The sequence below is a fragment of the Zingiber officinale genome, chromosome 9A (genome assembly GCF_018446385.1).
Source record: "Zingiber officinale cultivar Zhangliang chromosome 9A, Zo_v1.1, whole genome shotgun sequence".
NCBI classification, from domain to species: domain Eukaryota; kingdom Viridiplantae; phylum Streptophyta; class Magnoliopsida; order Zingiberales; family Zingiberaceae; genus Zingiber; species Zingiber officinale.
Window position 1 is genome coordinate 126,545,193 of NC_056002.1, and position 19,234 is coordinate 126,564,426.

Genomic DNA, 19,234 nt, shown 5'->3' on the forward strand with positions numbered 1-19,234 from the left:
GCTTCTTCTCTCAACCAATCCGGCCAATCTCCATCCGCCAGCAGTTATGAACGGGAGCTGTCACACATTTTCTCCTTAAAAACAAAAAGTTTCTTACTGTCTCGTCTACCGGACGGCAAGTCATCGATGGATCGTAAGGAGTGGGGAGGTGCGAAGTGCGTAGTTGTATTTGGCGTATGCTTAGTTTGTCTTTTTTTTTTTTAATTATGATTACAGATATCCTTGGGCCCGACTCGTTTTTTCTTTATTCTCCTTTCCTTCTGTCGTTTTTTCTTCCCTTTTGCTTCCGGAAGAGAGGGCGCAGCGGGAGGAGTGGAAGGGAATGCCTCGATCTCCTTTTTGCATGCGGAGTTGATAGCGCCGACGTGCGGGATAGGGCCTCGTGCTTGCGGACCTGTACGGACGCGGGGAGGCAGAGAAATGGCGGCGATGGGCACACTGGACGAGCTCTTGGCCGCGGCGAGCAGAGCTTGCTGCAACCCCTTTGCCATCTTCATCCAGATCCAGGTGGGCACATTTGGTCGGTCTTCAGTCAAGCTTCTTCCGCTTCTTTCTTTCTGCTATGTTAAAAGAGGTTTTGATGCTAGAAGAGTTTTTTTCGGTTTTAATACTTTGCTGTTGTTTTCTATATCTGGCAATGGTGTCTTCTCTTTGATCCCCTGGTTTTTGGTAGCATGATATCTTGTGGTTCTATTCGGTACTATATGATTGACTCGATGCACTGCTCAGTTCCATGTGCGTGTTAATTTTTTTATAGGTCCATGTGGGTGTTAATTGCTAACACGTGGAGAGATATGAGATCTGGCCATCCGAAATTGGTAGTCTGAAATTGACACGAGGATTGCAAGTGACAAAGAAAATCTCCAAAAATTCTTGCTTTTTGACCTAAATATGGACCGAGGAACTGCAACAGATTAGTATGAGCACATTGAAACCCAGGCTGAGAAACAATTAAGATAATGCATAACAGTGGAATGAATTCCTGGTGCAGGCAACATCTTGTTTTGTTATATCAATAGGTTGGAGAGGAGCAAATTTGATGAATATAATGTGGCGAGATGCAATATCTTGGAAAACATAAATTTTATCATATAATGTTCTGAGATTATTGAATTGGTATTTGCCAGTGCGACAAAGTTTTACCGAAGTTGTCATCAATAACTGCCACTTTTTCTTTTTAAGGAAAACCTTTTGTTGTCAAAACAAAAGCTCAATTTATATCTTTGTATGAATAAAATTTGAACCTTAAAATGGCGTATAGTTTGGTACTTTGCAGTATAGGTTGTTTACCTTAGGCTTTTAGGAAAGACTTAACCTGTGCTTTTTCATGTTGTTAAATCTTTTGTGGGTAGGCAGATTAGACCTGTCAGTCCCAAGCTGAACGCATGGATTAAATTAACTTAACTATGCCTGTTAACGAATCACATTTATTGGATTCAATTAAAAATTGCACAGCATGTTAAGTTCAACTGGCTATTTTTTTTTCACAAGAGCTAGCTTTGAGGGGAATGCGCAATATATACTTTTATACTTTTTTGTATGAATCAGTAATCTTGTATTGTTATTTCTATTATTCCTTCTTCCATTATTGTCAATGATTGATCATGTTTCTGGTTCAAAGTTATATAAACCGTTATTCACATGACAGTTTTGTGTATAATTTGTTTAGACAAACATTTGAGATTTTTTTTTGTTTCTTTATAGGGTTGCGTAATCTGCTTAACCCTGGCCCTTGGATGGGGTTTTGCTGCCCATGCCAGGTGCTTCCATAACTTATATTTATTGGGTCTGTGGAATTTTAGTCAAAGGAAGATTCATTGATGTTGTTATTTCCCTCAGGAATAGAGCCATATGTAGAATGAAGCGTACTATCACTAATGGCAATGGTTTTGCATTCCTATGCGAAGATATTAATGATCTTGAGCACTCTGCTCAGGTGAAGTTGCCTAGAGTCTCAGTTATCATGCCTTTGAAAGGCTTTGGAGAACATAACTTGCAGAATTGGAGAAGTCAAGTGAGCTATTAGCTGTTTTATGGTCTTCATATTATGTATTAATAAATTCTGAGAAAATTTGTTCCCCTCAGATCTTTATTGACACAGATATATATTCTGTTGCTGATTGTGTATCTACAAATGCTTCCTGCCCTCTCATTCGAACTGAGTTTCACTAAGTTGAAATGTCATCAATAGACTTTTGAATGCAGATCACTTCACTTTATGGAGGACCCCTTGAGTTTCTTTTCATTGTTGAAAGTACTGATGACCCAGCTTACCATGCAGTGTCTACCCTCATTTCTGAATTTCAGGTAGACATATTCCCCTGTATGTTTTTGTTGTTAAAGCTAGGAGCATTTATTTCTTCCGTTGAATATTTTTGAGCTAAAATTGACTGTCTGCATGGGCATTAAGTTTGATTCCAAATTATAATTGTTAAGGGTCTGATCATCTATAAGTTGCGTGTTTTAATTCAGGAGGAATTGTGAAACAACTCAAAGTTATGTCGTTCATTTTGTCAAGAAATATAGGTCATAATGTTTTAAAATTTTTTAATACAGCTGTACATACATAATTATGAAGGGGAGCACAACTCTACTTGTCATGTGAGCTAGAGGTCACGATTTGAGTCTCGGAAACAACCTTTTGCAAAACAGGATGAGGTTGCGTAAAATAGACCCTTCCCTGGGACCCTACATTGACAGGAGCTTCTTTCACCTAGCTGCCCTTTGTACATACATAATTATGACATTTATGGATCAATTCCCAGCGGGCGCATGTCCTCGGGGAAAAAAAAATCCCTCCCACCCTCTAGCCAACTTGGCGGTTGACTATAAGCTGACCTCATGATTTACCTCCCTTCACATAATCTGGGGACGAGCTGTGAGGGACGTCTGGGGCGAGTTTAATCACCTTTTGCTACAATAATTATGATATTTATGTAGATACTGATGAGTATCTCATTGGTTTGCTACTTTCATCCATTCCTCTCCAAAAATCTGCTTTTATTTGTAATTATTAGTTTTCCACCACCTACTTCATGGTATTGATGCATGCTATTAAGTTTAGTTGATTTCATAAAACCTTATGGAAATTTTCATAGATAAGTACTGCTTTTACCATCCACTCTTTCCAAAACTCTAGTGCATGTCTTTTAATTATGATGATCATCGTTGCACTTTTTGGTTCATGATAATGGTGCATGCCATTATGTTTCTTTGATTTGTAAAAGCTCACCTAAGCTTCAATTGAAGTGAATTTTGTCATTGATCTGTTTCTAGCCATTGAGTCTTTGCTTTGGATTATCTTTCTGTAATTCCTGATTCAAAGGCATGTATGACTAATTTTCAGGATTCTATTGATGCAAAGATTGTTGTAGCCGGTCTATCTACAACATGCAGTCAGAAGATTCATAATCAGTTAGTATGTATATTGTTTTAGATGTTGTCTTGAACGGATTACTTCTCCTTAAGCAAGAATTTTTTGCTTGCTTTTGATTGCTATGGTTCACCTTCTTTAGTGTTAAAACCACTCTTTATGCTACCCTACAACATAATGTTAAATAACTAGAACAAAATGCAAATGCTGTCACAACTTTGTTAGTTGCTATCTTATAAACACAACCAATGAAGTTCTAGATTGTTTTGATTTTTGATTGCTAAAGGAACTATGTATCTGATAATGTAAGTTCTTCTATATTCCTTTTGAAGGGAAAACTAGTTGTCTTAGTTTCATCATGCTCAGATTAATTATCTGCGACTTCCCTCTGCACCATCTTTTGACATGGCATTCCCACTTCTGACAAGGTATCTGTCCAGACTTCAGATTAGTTCTTTCACAGTATTCAGCTGAGCTATTTTAATTTGTTAGGATGTTGTAAGGTATAAATCCCAAGGACGTGAAGCTATTTTTTTTTGAGAATTCATCTATGTAGAATCCCTGAAGTCTGCAAAGTAGAAAGGAAACATATGGAGAGTCATGTACAACAGTAGATCTAATATATGATAGATGCTGATTTTAAATCCCAATTGGAGGACAAGATATAGGTCCTTCAACTTCCATAAATTTTGTTCCCTGTGCAAAATTTGTTGTCTCCCTAACATTTCTTAATGATGCTTATGGTTGTTTGCACACAATGTAGCTTGATGCACCTATTTTTTAATCCAGTTCTATTGTCTTTGTCTCATTCAATCATTGCGTCACAGTAGTTTGTAACTCTAGAAGATTCGGAGGTTAGTATCCAGGTAATGCATCTATGAAGCATCATGATTTGGTCTTTTCTTTTTTCTTATTCTCAGTGGCTTGTATCTTTTGTTGTGTTGATTGTTGAGCCAAAGGTAAGCCTAAAAAATTGGCAAGTGGTCCATAATTAAAATTTTGAGATATTGATGAGAGACTAAAATTTGGTAATCCAGAGTCATGAATAACAAATCACAAAGATGAAAAAAAACAAATCACAAAGATTTCCTTAGATTTTTTAATTTTGATTGGGCGCTTTGGTTTTCTGGAACAAATTGAACTGATCAAATATTTGGGGAACCACAATACTCCTAGATTTGCATGTATTTGTGGAAATAACCTGATTAGAGCTAGGAAATAAGGATTGAGGAATAATGGAAGTCTGATAATGAGACTTCCATTCTAGCAAGTTGGAACTTAAAGAGATTATAGGAGCGAATCATCAAATTGGTTCAGTTTGTAATTTTGTATTGAAATTTTTTGGATGTGTTAACGAAAGGCATATGTGGAATCTTTCTAGATTTCCATTCTAGCTTCTTACCTTACCAGTGGAGGAGCTATCGGTGTACAAAATTCCTTGATGCACTGCTCTACTTATCATCCATTTGCATATTGTTTCCAATTATATCCTGGTGCAGGCTTGGATCTCATAAGAAATAATGAATTTCTATTCTGACTGAAAAGATTTTTCTGCACAATTATATTTTTTTATTAAAAGAAAATAAAAAATACTGCCTTTTCAGATGGTCAGTAAACAAAAAGATTGTTTGAAGACGGCATCAATGAACACATTTTATACAAAAAATCATGATTATAAAATAGTGTTTCAAATAACACAACTTTCTTTGTAGCAGTTTAAAAATGCATATGCATTATCTAATGATGTCAGCTCACAGCTGTTGTTCAACACTTCAAATATTTACTTTTTTACGCCATGTTCATATGGGTTTCAAGTAGTGTGTAAAATGCCGTTCTGTGCCGCCCGGCACGGGCGGTATTTACCGTTCCGCCGGGCGGCCGAAACCGGCACGGGAGGCATCCCCGTCTCGCGCGGCGCCGGAGGAGACGCGGGACGCCTCCGTCGGCGCCGGAGGAGACGCGGGACGCCTCCGGTGGCGTCCCGCGACACCTTCGGCACCAAAGCGTCGCGCGCGACGCCTTTGGCGGCGCCGAAGGCGTTGCCGAAAGCTTCCGGCGACCCTGCCGGCGTCGCCGGAGGCGTCCGGCGACGCTTCCGGCGTCGCCGGACACCGCTCGCGGGATCGCCCGCGATCATTGCGGGCGATCTCGCGTAAGCGCGATTTTTTTTCTTTTTTTTTAATATTTATTTATTTTATTTAATTAATTAAATTAAACAATTCCTAAGGAGGACGTGGGTTATTTAGAAGAGGCTTTTATAAACCCTAATTAAATTATCCTAATAAAATATATAAAAAATATATTTAAAATTAAAATAAATTTAATAAATTTTATTAATTAATATTCTGAAAAAATTAATATTGTAAATTTAATTTAAAATTTTTAAAAAATATAATAATTCTTATTTATATTCTAATATTTTCTTTATTATTTTAAATTTCATTTAAATTTAAAAAAAATTTAAAAATTCTAAAAAAAATTAAAAATTCTAATTTTTTTTAAAAGAATTCTAATAAATTATATTTATATTCTGATATTTTTTAAAATTTTTTTACTTGATATTTTTTTGCTATTTAAAATATATATTATTTAATTAATAATTAATTAAATGAATAAATAATTAATTTATATAATTATTATTAATATAAAGTAATATCTTGTATTAATTTATATATTTATTATTATTATTATTATTATTATTATAATAGATACTTCCATTTTAATTTAAATTATTGATATATCAATTCTATTTAAATAAAACTATTTTAAATTATTTTTTCTAACAATATTAAATTATTCAATAATTGAGAACTTATAATAAATCAATATACAATTTATTTTTATATACACCATAAATATATTTATCTTATAATTACTATAGATAAATAAAAAAATACCGAAACTATATCGGCACGGTACGATACGATACCGAAACCGTATCGTTCCGGTCTGAGACCGAAACCTCGGCACGGGTCGAAATTTTAAACCTTGGTTTCAAGTTTATCCATAGTTTTTTATGACAATGATCTGCTACTCTAAAATTTTGCTACTTACTGAGAAAAAGATTTCATTGTGTAAAAACCATACCACAAGTTTGTTTATTATCAATTTTTTTTTTTAATATTTTTTTAATATTTTTTAATATTTCAAATTATATGTTTTAAATTTTTAATCCACCTCTTCAATGTTAATGCTTAACATCTTTGATCATTGTCAAATATACTTCTTGCAATTACATTGCACATCGAAGTACCTTTTACTAAGATGGTAAAATCAAGTGTAGCAGTGTCTAAAATCATGTGATTCTATTGCAGATTGGTGTAGAAAGGATGCACAGAGAAAGCAAGTATGTTTTGTTTCTAGATGATGATGTTAGGCTTCATCCGGGGTCAATAGGAGCACTTACAGCTGAAATGGAGAAAAATCCTGAGGTAAATTCATTACAATTGGCTCACTATACTATATGTCTCTTAGCTTTTTTTCTTTATTCTTTTTTCTTTTTTCAAATGGTAAACTGATTATGTTTGGTTTTTGAATAGATTTTCATTCAAACGGGATATCCTCTTGATTTGCCCTCAGGAAGCTTAGGTAGTTACTGCATTTATGAATACCACATGGTATGTGCATATACAATTTCTTTTATATTTTTCTTCTTTCTCTTAAGTAGTATTCCTTTTGTGATCGTGACTAATGGACCTGGCCACAAGATACCATGTTCTATAATTGCTTCCATATCAAATATTTACTGCTAGACGAGTTCAATTGTGGCATTATATTGCTCTTCCTTAATAAAATATCCTTGGTTCATGGTGACAAAAGACCTTTCTCTAATTACATGCTTAACGAGCCACATAACAATATGAACACATCAACATCCTAAAGATAATCTCTTGTGAAAAATTTAGGGTTTATTATCAAATTGTTTTTTCATCTGCCTAATTCCAACATCTCTCTCTAATATCTTGGCATGTCAAGTTGATGCTAGTTACCCTTAGTCAAAAGGGGGCTCTACTATGTTAATCAGGGTAATTTTTAAAGCATGCGAACCTTTTGGATTAAATTCTGATTCTTGTTCCACACTCTTTAAACATAACAATGTCAATGCCCAAGCCTAGATGAATATGATGGAAAGAGAAAAAAAATGATGGGTTGCTTAGTTATAGATAAATTTTGATTTTCTTTATGATATTTTGCACATGGAATCCCAAGTAGGTCAAGGATCATATATTTTGCACAAGGAAAATCAAGTAGGTCGAGGAACGGATACTTGGCACATGGAAGACCAAGTAGGTTGAGAACCTGATGCTTGATGGATTGAAGTCCCAATAAGTCAAAGAGGATCAAATGTTAGGCTTAAGGGTTTTAGGCATAGAAAACCTGGATGGAAGCAAGATCTCTCGGCATGACGAAGTCCAGGCATGGAGCCTCTTGGAACACAAGTAAACTCCTGTGATGAGTCGAATACACTTATACACAGGTAAACTCTGTGAGGATGAGGCACAGTTCCTGCACTTGCACACTTGCATTACTTGCGCTACTTGCACACACCTGCAATACATGTCAAACATTCCATTATTGCACCCTTTAACTTTGGATCCAAGGATTTGGACTTTTTTGAGCACTTAAAGCACTTGAACACAGGAGAATTTGATGCTGGATAATGTGTTGGATATTCAAATCTTCAAGAGCTTATATAATAAGTCCCCCAGTGAATACATTTCAATTGCCTTTAGTGGATTGGAAAAGACCTCCAGTCAATTGGAAGAGGTCTCCAATCGACTGGACGACTTCATCCTTGTCTAGCTGTCAATCTGATACTTATTGGTATCTAGAACAACATATAAAGGAAGTAGGTTAAGGCTCCTATGTAGATTTTGTAAGATCAATGTAGATGATCTAGAAGGCTGTGTAGAGGTGGAGGGATGAATAGATAGTCTCCATAATTCGAGCTAACATAGGACAAAACACAAACAACATGATGCTAGTAGAGTGAGTGCTAGTGAATGACATAAAAAAGTAAATACTAGACACGTTAACATCAAATTTTATATGGTTCAGATCTGGTGCATCAATCCAAAATTCCACTGTCATTGCCCTTTTACAAACACACACCCAACAAATGGATTGCTCATAATAAAATCTCTCCTCAGAGATAATGAAATTGTAAAGACTAGGAGTAAATTATTAAATGCTTATGTCGAAGCCTTTAACCTTGATCCAACAATTTGGACTCCTTTGAGCACTCAATGCACTTGACCTTAGGAGAATTATATGTCGTTCAGTAAGTTTTAAGTGCCGAAAAACACTTTGAGAGCTTATATAATAAGTCCTACAATGCATACATCTCAGTTGCTTCCAGTAGACTGGAAGAGGCCTCCTCTGGTTGACTAGATGACCAAACCAAATAAGTGCCGGCAACAACCTTGTCCTTGTCTATATACTAACACAATACTCATTTAGTATCTCGAACAACATATAAAAGAAGTTGGTTAAGACTTCTATTTAGATTTTGTAAGATCGATGTAGATCGTGTTGAAGGCTATCTAGAGGGGAGGGGTGAATACACAGTGTCCATAATAGTATTTATATTGGACAAGACACAAACAACACAATGTTTGTAGAGAGACTGCTTGTGTGCAACGATTTAGGTCAAGTATGATGAAAGGGCAACTTGGTGCACGAAGCTCTGGCAAATACAAGGTCCTGAGGAAGGATTAAACCACATTGGGTCTATTATATGCAACCTTACCTTGCATTGCAAGAGATTGTTTCTATGACCCGAACTTGTGACCATAAGTTCGGTAGCAACTTTACCATTGCACCAAGACTCCCCTTCTTATGTCAAGTATGATCACAATAAAAAAAAAACTACAAGACACGCTAACATTAGATTTTACATGGTTCGTGCATCAATTCAAAATTCCATTGTAATCACTCTTTTACAATAGACAATGAGATAAAATCCTATCCATCCATCCATCCAATTTATTTCATGATAAAATTTTTGTTCTCAAAGATAATAGAAATGTAAAGATTACTAGATTAGTAACAGTAGATTATTAAAAGCTTATGTCCAAGCCATGATGTATGATGCTCCCTTATCTGTCATGGTACCGAATTTAAGTTACCTACATCATTAGTGCTCGATGCCCATAGGGAAGACGATGCCAGTGGGGCAGAGATGTCGTGTAGTTGTTGAAGCAGGGGAAGCAATTCATGCAGAACCTATAGAATAGATTAATGTGTTGCCTTAGCTAATATCACACTGCAGAATTAGATTAATAAATGGGCAACAGTGTCCCGCCTTAGCTAATAAAAAACTGAATTTTTTATATTTGATAAATTCTACTAATATCAGTGGCACTGATTTATCATATTTAATATATCTTAAATATGGTAATATTTTTGTGCAGATAACATTATTATATGTCAATAAAATATACCATGTCAACGAAATAGTTTATTTTAGTAATTGTTAAAGAAATAGTTTATTTTAGTAATTGTTAAAGAAAACCATGTATTAGACACCACGGAGGTATTGACTTATATAGAGAAGGATATACAACATAATTATAATAATACCCCTAGTTATTATGTTTACAATATTCTAACACTTCCCCTCAAGCTGGAGAATATAGATCATATGCACCCAGCTTGTTACATATGTAGTCAATTCGGGAATCTCTACTTAGTGAATATATCTGCTAGTTGATCATGTAAGTTGACAAAACTAGTAGATATTTCTCTTGACATGACTTTCTCTCTGACAAAGTGACAGTCAACTTCAATATGCTTTGTCCTCTTATGAAAAACTAGGTTCGAGGCAATATGCATGGCAGCCTGGTTGTCACACATAAGTGACATTTGTGTAACCTCCTCAAACTTGAGTTCCTGAAGCAACCGTTTTAACCATATAAGCTCTTGACTAGTTATGGTCATAGCCCGATACTCTGTCTTTGCACTGGATCTTGCCACAACATATAAGTGACATTTGTGTAACCTCCCCAAACTTGAGTTCCTGAAGCAACCGTTTTAGCCATATAAGCTCTTGACTAGTTATGGTCATAGCCCGATACTCTGTCTCTGCACTGGATCTTGCCACAACATTCTGCTTTTCCAAGAAACAAGGTTACCTCCGACAAATATACAAAACCCAGAAGTGGACCTTCTATCAGTGGGAGGTCCTGCCCAATCTGCATCAGAGTACCCTATGACTCGAGTATGCCCTTTGTCTGCATACAAAAGATCCTTTCCTAGTGCGCCTCTGATATATTGAATAATGCGAGTTACAACACTCCAATATTCTTTGCATGGAGAGTTGAGAAGCTGACTTACTATACTTACCACAAATGAAATATCCGGACGATTAACAGTAAGGTACCTTAGTTTCCCTACTAATCGCCTATACTGTTCAGGATCTGGAAGCGACTCCTCTTGATTTGGCTGGAGCTCGACATTAGGATCCATAGGGCTGTCGATTGTCTTTGAGTTTAACATTCTTGTTTCTTCGAAAATATCCATTGTATACTTCCTTTGGGATATGACGATCCCCTATTTAGACTGTGCTACTTCTATCCCCAAGAAATATTTGAGTTTGCCAAGGTCCTTTGTCTGGAAATGTTTAAAAAGATGTTGTTTCACCTGTGAAATCCCAAGATGATCACTACCGGTGATGACAATATCATCAACATAAACCACAACGTAGATGCAACCCGTAGATGAGTGGCGATAAAAGACAGAATGGTCAGCCTCGCTCCGAGTCATGCCAAACGGTTGAATTACAGTACTAAATCTACCGAACCATGCTCTGGGTGATTGCTCGAGGCTATATAAAGATTTCCGCAAGCGACATACAACACCAGAAGACTCCCCCTAGCAACAAAACACGGAGGTTGCTCCATGTAGACTTTCTCGAACAGATCACCATGTAAGAATGCATTTTGATGTCCAACTGATAAAGAGGCCAATGACGAATCACAGCAATTGACAGGAATATGCGTACAGAAGACGTCTTGGCAACAGGAGAAAAAGTATCCCCATAATCCAATCTGAAGATCTGAGTATAGCCTTTATCGACGAGATGCGCCTTAAGTCTGTCAACCATACCGTCTGGACCAACCTTCACCATATACACCCATCGACAACCAATAACTGACTTCCCAGATGGTAGAGGAACGAGGTCCCAAGTCCCATTACTCTATAATGCACACATTTCATCGAGCATAGCCTGTTTCTATCCTGGATGGGCAAAGACATCACTTGCAGTCTTAGGAAGAGAAACAGACGACAAGGAAAAAAGACAAGAATAATAGGAAGGAGAAAGACGATGATAGCTCAAAGAAATAGTGAGGAGAAGGATTACAAGTGGAACACATACCCTTTCGAAGTGCAATAGGAATATCAGAGTCAGGAGACGGCACTGGAGGAAACGGCGAAGGACTTGGCTCCAAAGATGTGTCCACGGCAGTGTCAGGGTCGATCGGTCGGTGGCAAAGCAGGACAAGGACGACGCTGATAAACCTGCAAAGGAGGAGACGAGGCTGGGATGATAGAGGCGCCTCCGGAGGACAAAAGATAGTCACTGGTGCAGGTGGAGAGGGAGAAACCTCGGACTGAGAAGCGGGAGGTCCAAAAAATGAAACCCAATCAAAGAATGTGACATCAGCAGAGATGAAGTACCAACGAAGAGTAGGGGAATAACACTTGTACCCTTTCTAAGACCGTGGGTACCCAAGGAAAACACACTTATGAGACCGGGGAGAGAGTTTATCAATGCTAGGATCAAGATCATGAGCAAAACATATAGAACCAAAGACCCGAGGTGGTAAAGGATGAACAGGATGATGAGGATAGAAGATATGATGAGGTATTTTACTCTAGAGAGTGGAGGAAGGCATACGATTGGTGAGATAACACGCAATAAGTACGACATCACCCCAAAACTGATGAGGAACATGAGAATGGAGAAGAAGAGTTCGAGTGGTCTCAAGGAGATGACTATTCTCGCGTTCTGCAACCCCATTCTATTGAGGGATATGAGGGCAAGACATGCGATGCAGTACACCATGAGATGCCAAGAAGGAACGAAACTAAGTAGAAAGATACTCGCGTGCATTATCACTTTGCAAAGTTCGAAGAGAAATACCAAACTGAATTTTGATTTCATGAAAAAAAGATTGAAAAATAGAAAACAATTCTGAACGTTCCTTCATCAGATATAACCATGTACAAAGGGAAAAATCGTCTATAAAAGTAACAAAATATCGTGATCCCAATGTAGAAGAAACACGACTTGGACCCCAAATATCAGAAAGAACCAAAGCAAAGGGAGACGTAGCCCGACTCACAGTGCGAGGAGAAAAAGAACTACGAACATGCTTACCTAACTGACACGACTCACAAGACAAAGACTCTAAGTGAGAAAGACTAGGATGTAATTATTTCAACTTATCAAGACCTGGATGTCCCAACTGAGCATGAATAAGAAGTGGAGATACCGCCGCCGAACCAACAAGAGAGGGTTGTTGAAGCAGACTCACATCCAAAACCAATCATCCTCCCCGTACTTCGGTCCTATAAGGAAACAAACGTTTTAGTAAAAGAAATAACACTATCAAGAGACCGAGTAAGCTGACTTATTGACAATAGATTAAAGGGAGCTCCAGGAACATAAAGAACATTATGAATGGAAAGACACGGAGAAGGATGAACAATACCAATACCCTTGGACTGAGTTTGGGAACCATTGGCCTTGGTGACAATTGGTAATCAACCAGAAGTAGTGAGAGAAGAAAATAGAGATTTATTACCAGTGATATGATCAGTGGCCCAGAATCAAGAACCTGTTGGAACCCCAAGGTGTTTTGATGTGATCAAACAAGCTAAGTTAGGTCCTGCGTTTGTTTAACCCTTGTGTCTAAGTGTGCAGGAGCTTAGGAACACAGGAAGTCGAGCGGAAGACGCGGCTAGCGAGAAGGACGGCACGGGGAGAGAGCCGACGGGCTCGGTGCGCCCGAGGGACGAGCTGACCGCGGAAGAGTACATCGGTGGACGAGAAGAACGTGCGGCGTTCGAGGGACGAGAAACCGGGAAGGAAGGCTGCTCGAGGAGAAGGCCGGAACTTGGGTTCGGGTGAGCCCTATTCCGGATGGCCGAGATCACCCAAGCTAGCGGAGCCGGAGCGAACAAGACCCGGATCGAGACGAGCTGAACCGGAGACGAAAAAGTCAACTATGTTGACTTCGTGGTTCAGGGCGCCCTGAGCAGTCTGGGGCGCCCTGAGCAGCCCAGGGCGCCCGGAACCCTCCAGGGCGCCCGGAACCCTCCAGGGCGCCCTGAGAAGTAAAATCGACCAGATCGAGTTTTGACTCGATCTGAACGCTGGGGGATAAGTTTTATCCCCCCAGGGCGCCCGGAACCCTTCCAGGCGCCTTGGTTCAGAAGCTTTGGAATGAACTCACTGATTGTAAATCCAGTGCTTGCACGCTCTCTTTTAGTCTAAGCTTCTGTTTTCTGCGCTACATTGCTGTACGAGGCTTCTCCGCCTGAAGGAGATTTTTATTTGAGCTTAATCTTCCTTGGATTAACAACCACATCGGTTGTAACCAAGTAAATACTTTTGCCTCGCTTTTCTTTATGCTTTTAATTTACTGCTTAGTTTATTTATGCAAGTATTAGCTTAAAGAGTTCGAGGAGGGTTTGTTTTCCTTTTGTGTTATCAGGATATCCAACAACCCCCTCCTAGCAGGCCCAACGATCCTACAGAACCTAAGGACCTAAAAAGCGAGATATGCCAGCAAAGGAATTACCAGCGTGTGCAACAGCAGCAGTGGAATCAGAAGCTTGACGATCCTCAAACCATTTCAGAAAGTCATTATAGGATGGTTGTGGGGTCGGATCCGGTGGCGACTGCACAGCGGAAGTCGAAGAAGCGATAGAACTCTGAATGACCTAAGCAGCGCGAGGAGGTCGACCATGTAGACTCCAACACTTATCAATCGTGTGTCCTGGTCGGTGGCAGTGATCACACCAAGGATGTCCTTTGCCACCCTTACGAGGTGGAGGTCTGTTGTTGTTTCGAGAGACCAAAGCTGACGAGTTACTAGGAACGGAAGGAGGCAACGTCAAGACTTTGGCAGGGACATGGAGGAGAGTCGCCCAGGTACTATTTATTGTAGCCTCTGTGGGGCTGCCCAGGATTTGATCACGAACATGAGAATAATCTGAGGGCAGACCATATGAAGCCAGAGACATAAAAAACTTCTTCCGATTTTCAAGCTTTGTAATAGGAGTGGCCGCAGGTGGAAGTAGTTCATTGAAGTCATAAAGAAGACTAGAGACCGAACCCAGATAAGTTGACATTGAATCCTTAATTTGATGGGCACCGAGGATGGTCATGAGATCTTCACAAACTTGATAGAGTCGTTGAGAGGTGTTTGTAAAGAGTTATTGAGCCTGTGTCCAAACATCTTTACAGGTTTTGTGAGTGCGGAAGACATCCTTAAGAGATGGATGGATGGTGGCTTAGATAATGCAACACAACTGAGCATCAACCTTTTTCCATATAGGACGATCGACGACTTCGACATCCTCTTCGTTTTGAGAGAGATGTGTCTCATAACCCTGTCCAACAAGCCAAAGCTCAATGTGAGAGGCTCAAGAGGAATAGTTCTTACCATCCAACTGCTCGGAGAAGAGTGGTGCAGTGATGTGGTTGGTAAAGATCAAAATATCCGGCTTTGGAGTGCTGGAGGTAGTTATTGATTAACTCGGTGAAAGAGGGTAGTAGCCCGACTGTTCGGCGATGTCGCAACACTTCGGAGACAAGCACGGAGTTTCTCTCCGTCGTCGGACTGTAGGAGAATTAAGGGTTTGCTGCGCTGTTGGGAAATTTAGGGTTTGTTGCGACGACGTTGGAAAATTTAGGGTTTGCGGCGGCACAAGGATGCTGCGACGCAATGATATTCCATGCAGAAGGAAGAGCAGCGGCGACTTGTGCTCGCGATCGGGAAAGAGACGCCTCTGCTGGCGCGCAAGGAATGGAGGAGCGGCTTTCTCGAGGTCGAGGAGCAGATTCTGGTTGCGGAGGTCGGCGTCAACGGCGACCATGAAGAAGCGGGCGACGCGAGAGGGAGAAGAGGGATCGGGAGAGATTTTCTCCCGTCCAGGCGTGACTAATGGTGACAGGAATTGGTGGCGGCAACGGAAAAATTAGGGTTTGGCTCTAATACCATGTTAAGAGAAAATCGTGTATCAGACATCACGTAGTTATTGACTTATAGAGAGCAGGATATACAACAAAATTACAATAAAATTATAGAGAGAAGGACATCCCTAGTTATTATGTTTACAATATTCTAACAGTAATATTTTATTTTGTGAAGTTAGAAATAAAACTATATCAAAATCAATTATAATTTATAATATACAACAACAACAACAACCAAGCCTTTTCCCACTAGGTGGGGTCGGCTGTATGAATCCTTTTACGCCATTGAGCTCTATCTCCTATTATATCATCATCTATATTTAAATATATTTTATCTTGTTTTATTGTTGCTAACCAAGTCTTTTTTGGTCTTCCTCTTCCTCGTTTGATATGCATATTTATCATAGTTTCACATCGCCTAACTGGAGCATTTATTGGTCGTCTAAGTACATGTCCATACCATCTTAAACGTGTCTTTCGGAGTTTTCCCTCAATAGATGCAACTCCGACTTTCTCTCTAATGCTCTCATTTCTTATTTTGTCCATCTTTGTATGTCCACACATCCACCTTAACATCCTCATCTCTGCAACTCTCATCTTCTGCTCGTGTGCTCGAGTCATAGCCCAACATTCAGCTCCATATAAAATAGCAGGTCTAACTGCGGTTTTATAGAACTTACCTTTAAGTTTAAGAGGTACTTTACGGTCACATAAAACACTCGACGCTCCCCTCCATTTCACCCATCCTTCTTGTATTCTATGTAAGACATCTCTCTCAATCCCTCCATTATTTTGTAAAAATGATCCTAAATATTTAAATCTCTCGGTTCCAGGCAACTCGTCCTCTCCTATCTTAACAATTGTTTCATTACTTCTAATATTGCTAAACTTAAATTCCATATATTCCGTCTTTAATCTACTAAGCTTAAAACCTTTCCCTTCTAGTGTTTCCCTCCAAGATTCTAGCTTAGCATTTACTCCTTCACGTGTCTCATCTACCAAAATAATATCATCTGCAAACAACATGCACCACGGTACTGTGTCTTGAATGTGCGCAGTGAGTTCGTCCATAATTAATGTAAAAAGATAGGGACTTAGGGTTGATCCTTGATGTAACCCTATCTTTATTGGAAATGTTTCAGGTACTCCGCCTGAAGTCTTTACTCCAGTCGTTACATCCTCATACATCTCCTTAATTAGTTCAATATATGTTACGCTAACACCTCTCTTTTCTAAAATTCTCCATATAATTTCTCTCAGGACTCTATCATAAGCTTTTTCTAAGTCAATAAATACCATGTGTAGATCTTGTTTTTGCTCCCGATATTTTTCAATTAATTGTCTAAGGAGATGTATAGCTTCTATTGTCGACCTTACAGGCATGAACCCAAATTGATTTTCTGTCACTGTGGTCTCCTTCCTTAATCTTTTTTCTATTACTTTTTCCCAAAGTTTCATATTATGACTCATTAGTTTAATACCCCTATAGTTTGCACAATTTTGTACGTCTCCCTTATTCTTATATAAGGGAACTAGAGTACTTATCCTCCATTAATCAGGCATTTTTTTCGTTTTCAATATCATGTTAAATAATTTTGTAAGCCATTCAATACCTTGTTTCCCTAAGCACTTCCATACCTCTATCGGAATATCATCTGGTCCAATGGCTTTTCCATTGTGCATCTCATTTAAAGCTTGTTTTAAACCTGAAGTTTGAATTCTACGATAAAAATTAAAATTTCGATGCTCATTTGACCTAATTAAATTACCTAAGTTAAGTTGGTCTTCTAAACCTTCATTAAAAAGTTGATGAAAATACCTCTTCCACCGCTCTTTTATTTCTACTTAATACTCTATTACATTCATCTTTAATACATTTTATTTGGCTAAGATCTCTTGTTTTTCTTTCTCTCACTTTAGCTATTCTATAGATGTCTTTTTCTCCTTCTTTTGTATCCAATTTTTGATATAACCGTTCAAAAGTTTCATTTTTTGCTTCACTCACTACTTTCTTAGCTTCTTTCTTAGCTATTGTATATTTTTTTAAATTTTCCTCGTTCTTACAAATATATAATTCCTTATAAGCTATTCATTTTTCCTTCACTTTCTCTTGTACTTTCTCATTCCACCACCAAGATTCTTTACTTAGCGGTGCATGCCCCTTTGACTCACCGAGGACACTCTTAGCTATTATTTTCAACTTTGATTCCATCTTATCCCATGTTGTATTAGAGTCATCGTATATTTCACCTAATGCTTGTACTTCTACCTTCTCTTTAAATATATGTTGTTTCCCATCCTTTAACTTCCACCACTTAATTCTAGGAATTGTATATATTTTCTTTCTATTGATACTATGTTTGAGGCGTATATCCAACACTACTACCCTATGTTGGGTAGTTAAGCTTTCTCCAGGGATGACTTTGCAATCTTTACAAATCTTTCTATCCTTCTTCCTAACCATAAGAAAGTCAATTTGCGATCTATTATTCCCGCTTTTGAATGTGACTAAGTGTTCTTCTCTTTTCTTAAAAAATGTATTAGCTAATATAAGGTCATATGCTATCGCAAAATCTAATATAGTTTTCCCTTCCTCATTCCTCGTTCCAAACCCATAACTCCCATGTACTCTCTCATATTCCTCATTTTTTACTCCGACATGCCCATTTAAATCACCTCCTATTAAAATCCTTTCATTTGGTGGAATATTTTGTAATATTTCATCTAAGTCCTCCCAAAACCTTAATTTGGTAGCTTCATCTAATCCTACTTGTGGTGCATATACGCTAATTATGTTCATAGTTTCTTTCGCCACTATTATCTTAACGGTTATAATTCTATACCCTTTTCTAACTACTCCTATAACTTCATCCTTTAACAAACTATCTACAATAATACCCACTCCATTTCTTGTTTTACTCTTTCCCGTGTACCATAACTTAAAATCCGAGTTCTCTATCATCTTTGCCTTCTCACCTGTCCATTTTGTCTCTTGTACACATAAAATATTAATTTTTCTCCTAATCATCATATCTACTACCTCCATTGATTTACCAGTGAGAGTTCCTATGTTCCATGTTCCAAATCTTAGATTATTAGTTTTCCTATCATATTTGTTCTTATCTAACCTATAGTGTAAGAACTCTTGCCTATTTAACACTACACCCAAGTTCTCATGGAGATGTAGCGATCCTTGCTGAGACGTTACAGTCGGACCCTGTAACGCGAACTCTTGCATATTTATCACTACACCCGAGTTCTGGAGATGTAGCGGTCCTTGCCGAGACGTTACAGTCGGACCCTGCAACGCGTTCCTTCCGGGGAATAACCTAGCATTAGCACAATAGTTTAATGGATTCATTCATGAAATATTCGCCATAGTTTGACGCTGGCTGGCAACCTAACGCAACCCTCCTCCTTTATCCGGGCTTGGGACCGGCCATGACCGATCATCATGGGCGGAGTTAATTATAATTTATAATATAATTTAAAATTAATCTTTTTTAGATTTATATGATTAATTTATGATTTTAACATGATATATAAGATTTTAACTGCTTTAGTTTTGATTTTTTTTTAGAATTTCACAAGTGTTATAATAGATGCCTTTGTATATTGTTTATTTTTGTATCAATACAACTACAACCAAACCT

General features: G+C 38.2%; 1 protein-coding gene across 1 annotated transcript in view; it reads left to right on the forward strand.

Moving 5' to 3' along the window:
- Nucleotides 1–251: 251 nt before the first annotated feature.
- Nucleotides 252–19,234, forward strand: part of LOC122020744 — a 33,056-nt gene continuing 14,073 nt past the window's right edge. The window contains exons 1-7 of the mRNA XM_042578764.1: nt 252–507; nt 1,705–1,760; nt 1,840–2,014; nt 2,206–2,307; nt 3,347–3,418; nt 6,688–6,804; nt 6,913–6,990. Coding sequence (XP_042434698.1) covers nt 421–507; nt 1,705–1,760; nt 1,840–2,014; nt 2,206–2,307; nt 3,347–3,418; nt 6,688–6,804; nt 6,913–6,990 — 687 coding nt within the window. The 5' untranslated portion in view covers nt 252–420. The remainder of the gene's footprint in view (nt 508–1,704; nt 1,761–1,839; nt 2,015–2,205; nt 2,308–3,346; nt 3,419–6,687; nt 6,805–6,912; nt 6,991–19,234) is intronic.